The sequence below is a fragment of the Arachis duranensis genome, chromosome 5 (assembly GCF_000817695.3).
Source record: "Arachis duranensis cultivar V14167 chromosome 5, aradu.V14167.gnm2.J7QH, whole genome shotgun sequence".
Classification (NCBI taxonomy): Eukaryota; Viridiplantae; Streptophyta; class Magnoliopsida; order Fabales; family Fabaceae; genus Arachis; species Arachis duranensis.
The window spans coordinates 90,605,051-90,614,958 of NC_029776.3; the positions used below are offsets into that span (position 1 = coordinate 90,605,051).

At 28.7% G+C, this 9,908-nt stretch overlaps 1 protein-coding gene across 4 annotated transcripts; it reads left to right on the forward strand.

Moving 5' to 3' along the window:
* The first annotated feature begins 550 nt into the window (after positions 1-550).
* On the forward strand, positions 551-7,993 carry LOC107490452 (uncharacterized). Of its 4 annotated transcripts, none has more exons than XM_021143049.2 (13): positions 554-975; positions 3,118-3,440; positions 3,570-3,643; positions 3,738-3,897; positions 4,398-4,422; positions 4,523-4,612; positions 4,694-4,865; positions 4,950-5,023; positions 5,345-5,414; positions 5,602-5,673; positions 6,294-6,433; positions 6,785-6,858; positions 7,595-7,993. In XM_021143049.2, the coding sequence occupies exons 2-13, from the start codon at positions 3,212-3,214 to the stop codon at positions 7,648-7,650; spliced, it is 1,236 nt and encodes a 411-aa protein (XP_020998708.1). In that variant the 5' UTR covers positions 554-975; positions 3,118-3,211; the 3' UTR covers positions 7,651-7,993. The 4 variants fall into 4 exon arrangements, 3 of the variants coding, with proteins under 3 accessions (XP_020998708.1, XP_015966722.1, XP_052117320.1); XM_016111236.3 differs by lacking the exon at positions 554-975 and adding an exon at positions 2,468-2,592; XR_008009285.1 differs by lacking the exon at positions 7,595-7,993 and having other exon boundaries at positions 551-975; positions 6,299-6,433.
* The last annotated feature ends 1,915 nt before the right edge of the window (positions 7,994-9,908 follow it).

Sequence of the window (9,908 nt, forward strand, 5' to 3'; positions counted from 1 at the left end):
CCTGTCCATGTAGCATGCGAGAGCTAAATTAAATGTTATGCTGCTTTATTTGATCTTATGATAATTTACATTAATTTAGCCAAACTATTATGCTGACCAAATTGATTATTATTAAGCAATATATATATTATTTTTTTATTGTCTACAGTATCTTTTATTTCAACAAGTCAAAGATTAATTTATCATAAATTTGAGTTTTATTTTAGAATATGTTACTAGCCAATAAATTATTATATACACAAAGTAAAATTTAAATTTCTGACACTTATTTAAACAAATAAGTGAACTAATCACTTAACCGACCTAACCTAAGTTGATTCCATATATATATAATGAATTAAAGCTATTTGCGTGAACTTGGTTGTTACATCATCATTTTTGGACCAAGCCACTAAAAGAAGAAAAGAAATAATAATATTATTCATCATTATTATTTTTATTAGGTTAATTGTAGAACATACAAGAGTGTTGTGTTGGGAAAATAGATTTACCTTGAAAGGTATGACAATATGGAGGGGAAAGAAAGTGCATGAAACCAAATAAGCTTATTATTAGGGTGGGAAAAAAGAAGGAGCAAAAAGCTAAAAAAGCAAAGAAAGAAGAAAAAACCACTAAAAAGCAACAACTACCTCTCTCTTTGTGTCCAAGTCTCCAATAAGCTAAGTAGTGTAACTCATCATCATCATAATAAATAATAATCATTTTAAGAACCCAACCGCCAAAAGCACAGACAAGTTACAAACACAAAAACATAATAATAATAATCTCTGTGTTTTTTTTTGTTTTGACATATCTCTATCTCTATCTCTCTTTGATCTAAAAGAGAGAGATTGATAGAGAAGGGAAGGTTTGTTCTCCATGAAGATTGTTCATGTTATTGCATTGGTGTCTTGATCATCATCATCTATCTACTCCAACTTCATCTCTTCTCTTCTTCATTCCTTTAAGTTGGTGTTCTTAGCTCTTACATATAAGGTATATATATTCTCACATAAATTTTGTCTCTTTTTCATTATTGTTGTGGTTTTTCTATTTGTGTGGGTGTTTGAATTTTTATTAGTCAATTCTATATTTCTAGCATGAACTATATAGTATGAAAAATTTTCACATCATAGTGTGTTTCTCATTTCTGAATTCCACTGCAACTCGCAATAATAAGGCTTCAATTTCTGGCTTGTGATTTTTATTTATTTATCTATTTATTAAAAAAGGCTATTTATGGATTATTTACTAAGATGTTTTTAAATATCATATAGGAGGTAGGTTTCTATTATAGGCCTTTTTCCATATGATTTTTTTTTCTACTCACAAATCTCAATAACATAGAATATATATGTCGAATGAAGTAGTCTTTTCTTTTTCTAAAGAACTGCAAAATGCAAATAATGTATAGATGCCTTTGATGTTTTTTTATTAGCAAGAAAATTAGGAGAATAATAAATAAGAATTTGAAGATTTTATTAATTAATTCGAGCTAATGTATCATCATGTACATATCTTAAAATAAGCAATTATGACGCAATGAAAAAGACTTGCTCCTAGGAGTAAGAGAAATTTTACCTCCACCTATATATATAAGTAGTTAAAATTTTAGAATGAAGCATGATTTATTATTATGATGGTGATGTTATGGGAAGGAAGAATTTATTCATTTTTTACTCCATGAAATTGAAAGAATAACTGGCAGAGCTCATCATGCATGTAAGAAAAAAAATAATACTAAATAAGAGGAATTTGTGGTAATTGGTAATGCTAAAAGGTCAATGGGTTTAGTGAGAAAAGTATTCCTTGGAAAATAACTCTTACAATTAAGTTATTCAAATTTTTTTTAATAGATATAAATGGATTGATGATTGAGGTCTTTTCATCCAAATTGTGTTTTTTAATGAAATAAATTAAAAATATTATTAAAAGGATGACTCATACTTCATACATATAGCGAAACATGTATGGTTGAGTTGGTTTCTGATTTCTTTTGTCTCCTCATAGATACTGAATGGCCATTATTATTCAACTTAATGCCCTGATTCAGCATAACTAGTGTTAAAATAATATAAAAGGCTTTAGAATTGATTGATTTTTTAATGAAAAAGTTTTATACAACTATACACAATTAGGTATAATTTTCCCACACACATCCTTTGGAGTATATATATGTTTAGGCACCATATTTTTTTTTCTATATTTATATACGTTATCTTATATATTTTTTAACAAGTAATCAATTATTAGAATAATTAAATATCATAACAAAATAGTCAAATATTTTTGCAACATCATAATTACTTTTTTATGAATATTAAATATATATTTTTATATAGAAACAAATTAGTTGATTTTTTTGTATGTATACAAATATAATGAATTCTAATATGATTATGCTATAATGACTATGATGACTATAAAAGTATTACTAAAATTAAAGTTATACTTTATTTTTAATATTTATAATCAAGTGGGCTTGGATTTTTCTTTTTTCTAATATATAAATTTCGTCTTTTGAGCCTTGCATGAATAATCATGATATCGTGAATGGAACATGCCTTCTTCCACTAAAAATAAGGTGGAGGTTGTGAATTCAATCTCATATAGGTAAGACTTTGATCAACAAAGGAATATTCTAGCTATAGATTTTTTTTTGGGCATGATTGTTTTATCATACAATTTTTCTTATTTCCTTTCTTTCTCTCTCTTTCACTTTTTGATCTTGAGTTTTAGGTTAATTTATTGGTTATTAGTGATGGTTGATTATTATGTTGTTAGAGAGAAAATTGATGAAATTAACAAGTACCATACGGTATAGTATAACCGTATAAGATATCATAACGGAATCTTAATTATATGGTAGGCACACCTATAAAAGTAGTATTGATTTGGAATAATTTTCGGTCCATGATAACAAGCATAATAAGGTAAATTGCATGAACCAAAATATTAAAATGATAAATAAATAAAAAATAAATAAAATTTCTATCTCCGGTTGAAAAGTGGGAAAAGTTGGTACTATTATTCTCTGAAGTTACGTGAAGATAAAGTCACTAACTCTTATTCCTTTAAAGTTTAAACCCTTCTTTCATTAATTCCTTATGACTATTGAAATAATGGTGTGGAACACAGGACATAGAAGAAGATCATAGTGAGGTGGAGAACAATAAGTTTCTTCTTCTTTCGTGTGTGTGCGCGCGTGCGTGCATGTTGTGTTGAAGAAGAGATGGAGCTCGGGGAAGGAAACAATAGTAGTAGTGGTGGTACTAACCATAGTTGTGGAGAATCATCATCAAAGGAATTGTATTCTTCATCATGGTGGAGTCAATTCAGAAATGTATCAAATCCATGGATGGCAAGATATGTGTATGGCTTCATTTTTCTTGTTGCCAACTTGTTAGCTTGGGCTGCACGTGATGAACTCACTAGTCTTAAGGCTTTAACACAAATGAAGGGTAAGCTAATTATTTATTAGCTTATTGATTTAACTTTATAGTATTAGCATAAACTGTTTTACACGCGCATTCAATCAGGTATGTACTGTGATATATAATTTCTTTTTTTTTATGTGGTAATCCTGGCAGGGCTAAGAGGATGCAAGGTTGGGAAAGATTGTTTGGGTGCAGATGGTGTTTTGCGTGTGAGCTTTGGCTGCTTTGTATCCTTTGATTTTCTCATCAATCAATTCTATGGATGAAAAAGTTGTTTAATTATTTCTAAGCATTTGTTTGAACCTTAATGGGTGTGATAAGCTATTTTTCATGATAATGTATTGGTCAACTGCTGGCACTTCAAAATTGAAGGAAGGAAGAGATAGATGGCACTCTGGATGGTGGTTACTTAAGATTGTTCTCTGGCTTGCCATCACCATCTTCCCATTTTATCTCCCCTCTGAATTTATTGAAGTTTATGGTTGGTAAAATTGCATCCATTTAACATGTTTCTTAGAATTAGAGTATATATCCGGATGGGTCTCTAAGAAATTTTATATCGAATGTTTTTGTCTTTAAAAATTTTTATTACATTGAATTCTTATTTTAGTAAAATTTGCTATTTTTATTTTCGACAAATAAATTTTTAGAAATGTAACAAAAAGACCTATATGTTTTATCTTTTATAAGTTCAAAAATTTTGATATAATAATTTTTTGGAAACAAAAATGTCCGACACAATATTTTTTAGAGACCTATTTAAATATAGTCTTATAATTAATTACCAATAATAATAGTTGTATTCATTTTGTATCGTACACCTGATTAATAATTAGGTCTCTCACATATCAAAACATTAAATGTGTGAGTTCGTTCAGTGTACGATATAAAATGAGTCACTTGGATATTTTTTCAAAATTGCTAATATTACTTTTATTATTGACCATAGTTTTTATTTTTTTTGTTTTTTGGGTTGGACAGGGCAGGTTGCACATTTTGGGGCCGGGTATAGTTTATGGCTCTATCTATCCTCAATGAATTTGATTTGAGCAAATGACTATTATAAGCAATGATTTGTGATTGATTAAGGTGTTTATTTCTCTCAGGGTTTTCCTCCTAATTCAACTGATAAGCATAATCAGCTTCATTAGATGGTTGAATGATTACTTCATCACAGAAAAATATGCGGAGAGATGGTAATAAGATTCCCACTCTGTTAATTTATTGAACTACTTTTGATTGATTTATTTACAAACATTGATTGATGATGGAAGCAGCCAAATTCAAGTGATGTTATTTGCAACAAGTGCATATTTAATATGCTTGGTAGGGGTGATATTAATGTATATTTGGTATGCACCACAACCATCTTGCCTCCTTAATCTTTTCTTCATTACTTGGACCTTGGTACTTCTCCAAGTTATGACAAGTGTATCACTCCACCCAAAAGTAAGCTTTTTTTTTTTTGGGCTCAAATTCACTATTATGTTTTTTTTTTAAATAATAATTTTCTTTCAAATTTTCTTCCAATAGGTGAATGGTGGTATTCTTAGTCCAGGGTTGATGGGGCTCTATGTTGTGTTCCTTTGCTGGAGTGCAGTCAGAAGGTAGGGTTATAAAATCTTTGCCTTTACTTTTTGTATTATCAAATATTTACTTATTATAGTTTTATTTTGGTGTATCACAACAGAATAAAATATTTTACATAATAAATTATATCTATTCTTTTACATGACTATTGGGACCATAAATATTAAAAATGGTTATATTTTGTTGACATAATATAAAATATTAATAGTGCATATATATAAAAATTCGATGCATATATTTATCCCTTTTTTAGCTTTTAATGTTTACAAACATAATTTCTCTATCTTTATCTAAAAATTGTGGATTCGAATCTCACTTAGAATTGTTTGTACATGCAGCGAACCAGTCGGAAACAGCTGCGTCGCGAAAGCGGGCTATGCATACGAAACAGACTGGCAAAGCATCATTGTAAGGAAATTTACTTTCTTGTTCAACTGAAATTTGGGCTTTAGTTAGTTGTAATTGTTCTTCATAACATTATAATTATGAACTTAACAAAATAGTTAAATTTTATTTTTATATGTGAGGGTAAGTTATATATGCTTATGACTCTTTTATTGTTGGTTGATATGAGATTGTGATCTTTTTGTGGCAGAGCTTTGTTGTTGCAATACTAGCCATTGTTATTGCAACATTTTCAACAGGCATAGATTCCAAGTGCTTTCAGGTTAGCTCTAGAATATGAATTATATTCAATTTGAACTTTAGGTAGCTTTTGGTTAGCTCTATATGAATTATACATATCCTTTTTATCTGCCACTAATTAAAAATTATTTCATGGCCCACATAATTTCAAAATATTCTTAAAATCAAACTCATTTTCTATCCTACTTTTACTAACATGCTTTATTTAAATGGGATTAGCTAACATATGTTTTAAGTACACAAATTAAGATTATTATTAATAGAATATTTTAAAATTTTTATTTTAATAAATACATAACAATTACATTAAAAATTAAATTTTGTACATTTTTTATAATAATTTTTTTATTAATAATTCTAATATGTGTCTTAAGGGCACAAATTAGCTAAACTTATTAATAATTGGTAGTTGGAGCGACAGAAAAAATAAGACAAGCAGTAAATATTTTTAATTTTCAAATACTTTTTGTATTTCTAAGATATTTGAATACGAGATATTTTTTGGAGGAAATTTTTAAACTAGTTTCTTTATTTCTAAATAGAAGGGATACAAAAAACATGTCTCTGTATCCTATTATTTTTTCTGTAGAAATGCTATCATAAGGTTAGGATCTGGAATACATAACTGACAGAATCTTGCAGTTTAGGAAGGAAGATGCACCTGCAGAAGAAGAAGATGATGTTCCATATGGTTATGGCTTCTTCCATTTTGTTTTTGCCACAGGAGCAATGTACTTTGCAATGTTACTCATTGGTTGGAATAGTCATCATTCTATGAAAAAGTATGTGATTGCATCCTAACAATGATTTCATAGTATTTTTATGTTATGTACATTAGATTTCTTGTATTGCTTTGTCACACAAATTTCTTTTTTTTTTTTTTCCTATATAGAAATTGACAAGAGTAGTTTTTCAGGGAAAAAAAATAACTTTTACTTTTGCACCTATATTTAAAAAAATTGTAAAATCACTTTCTTTTTTCCAAAGTAAGAAACAAAAGCAACCTCAGTTTTTAGTTTCCCTCTTTTTATTTTATCACTCAAATATGAAGTTGATTATGTCTTTCTTGAAGATCAAAATAAACTCTGTGAAAATTATGAGATGTAATAATCCATATATTGTTCTTGATTCAGATGGACAATTGATGTGGGATGGACAAGCGCCTATGTCAGAATAGTAAATGAATGGTTGGCAGTCTGTGTTTACTGTAAGCTCCAGCTCTTTGATTTTCAATTTTTTTTTATTATTCTGAATTTTGTCTAAATGGTGAAAAATGGGGGGAAAAAAAGTTTTGAACTAATAGGGATATAAATTATAAACATTCAATTTTAAGGGAGATATATTTAATGAATTTAATTTTGATGCAAAATGTAAAACAATTTTAAATGTATATTCAATCACGTAATGTTATATCATAAAAAATAACTACTATTTTTATTGACTACGTGAATAATCATCTAAAAAAGAATGTAATTATCCAATTAATATATCAAAATTAAACTCATATTCAATATTAATAAGACTTTATCAAGAGTAGTATTATCTTGTAACATTTAATTATGCAACAAATGTTTTCTTTTAGCAAAGTATATTTTTAAATAAAATATATTGTAAAATACTGAAAGTGGTGAACTTATAGTTAAAAAATAGCGAAAATTGATATCTTTTAAAGCATAATGTGTAGTACGTAAAAAAAATGTTATATACATTATTTTTATGTACACTATTCTTATATATTTTCTATTTTTAATATTAAAAATTATTGATACAAAATGTGAAAAAATATAATAAATTTATTTTTTTAAATTTTTTTAAATATTTTTAAAATACCAACGTTTCGATAATTTTAGCAGTTCATTTCAATTAATATATTTTGCGTGGAATTTCTTGAGTAACAAAGGGGCAACTAATTACTAACTTTTATGTATGATTTGATTTGACAGTGTGGATGCTATTGGCTCCAATCATAAGAAAAAGCAGACAAAGTGAGTCAACATGAAAGCATCTCTTTTATTATATGGATTCTTAGATTTGATATTGTGAGGACCAAGATCTTCAAATTGGCCCATGCATATATACAAATATGTAGTAGACTCCTGAAGCTGCAGATTTCTCTCCTCAAGTCTCACATAGGAAACAAAAACAAACAACAATTGCAACTGTTACACCCTGGAAAATTACCAGTTATGGCACACACAGATACATATATAGATTATTTTGTTCACTCCATTCAGTGGATGGAACAAAGAAATGCACCACATTTTTTACCTCTTCTCATCATGTATTATATAACTCAGGGAGCATACCCTAAAATCATTAGTATATTCTCTTCAAAAATTTCATCCACAATTTGCCAATGTGTCCGTTCATTATTTTCCATTTAACTAAAAGATGGATTAGTAAGTAGTCTTTGCTGTTCTTTCTTTCCAACAGTGCCAGAACAATAATATAAGTATAGACCAGGTTTTAGAAAATAAACTATTATTCAAGAATAAGGTGGTTTAATGCTGACAATATTTTAGTTTGTCAAACAAATATTGACAAAGCACTTCCAATTTCTCAAATGATGTTGAGCCAGAAAATTTACATTTAGAGTAATAGACTCAGCAATCTTACATAACTAACAAATATTATTATTTTTTATCAGTATTTAATCAACAATAATTTATATCTATATTTAATTATTTATAAATATTTTATACACAATAAACATATACATCTACATTTATCAATTTACACTCATATTTTTTAAAGTTTGTATATATAAATTAGTAAAATTTATTTATTAAGACAAAATATTTATGTTGGACAAATAATAACCAAAAAAACTAAAAATTGCTGACCTCTAACAATTTTTCATAGACTAATAGTGAAGAGCAGTCCTATTCAGAGCGTTGAGTAAAGTATGTTTTTTTTTTTCATATATTTTCATCTTATTATCTTAAATATGCTGAAATCCATATTATAGAAGATAATTCATTAAACCTTGTCAAATCAAATACGACATAGGAAGAAACTTATCCGAGCAACAATATCAAATTCAATAATTTACTTTCAATTTTATTTCCAAATAAATTTTGATGAACATTATTTTCACAAAATAGAATAGGATACAAACGTATAATAGTATTCAATCTATAAATCAGGCTAGCAGGAGCTGGAAGAATTTATTATTCAATCTGTAAATCAGCTACACACATTTTTTTTTCGGTCCTACACTAAACGCACTCAGCACACTCGTACACACTAGAAAGGGTTCTATATTCTATTTCTGAAATTCGAACTCTAGTGTAGTTTGATGAGAGGCCTGTAACTCTTCCATCTATGCCAAGCCTCAGCTGCAGCTAGACATGTTTATTATCATCAATTTTATTTCAGGTTTCTATATAATCAAATCCAATAGATCTAGCAAGAATGTTGGTTGATAACTTGACTAGTTGTCGAACATACTTTGCCAAGTGTAATGTTACTCCTGTCTCTATAGGGGTGCAACGCTCCTGCTGATTTCTTCGCCATAGCTAATAGCATGTCCCCGATATGCTCTCTAATCACTATCCCAAATTCTGAGAAGCCTTCCGATTCAGTTCAACCCACTCACATGCTTCCAAATACCTACAGCAACTATACTCAAGTAACCCAAAGAAACAATCTAGTGAGCACTCCTGTTTTTGAGTTGTGTGACCGCCATGCACCAGTAAACTTCATGCACAACCGTCCATCTGCCAAATAATGCACAATTGCTTTACCTCTCATCATTTGTTCACTGTATGGCTCCTTGTTTTGGAAAATCTGGTTTCTCCAAGTCTTTTATTGTTATGGCAACAACAGTTCTAAACTTGCTTCCCTTAGTAACTTTTGAACTCGTCTTGTCTGGATAATTCCACCCATCCTACTACTTCCTCTGCCCTGATAATATTACTCCACCCTACGCATTAATCCACTCCAAACTTTGTTAACGTTTAAACTTCATTTTACATTATTTTTTTGGTGACTATTATTTAAAATTTAAAACTCACTTTTTAATTTAATTTAAAAAAGAAACAAACAAAGAAACAAAAATAATAAATGCTAACTAAGACAAATTCTAGCTATTTTTTTTTTGTTTCTCTAGCATAACCGATTAATTTACCCGAGGGTGAATCTATTAATTGTTAAATGCCTTCATGCGGAGGGATAGAAAATTAATTCAACCGCTGGAAGGCACTAACTTACGAAATGAGATCCTCTTAACATTCTGGGTTTGGGTAATAATTTCAG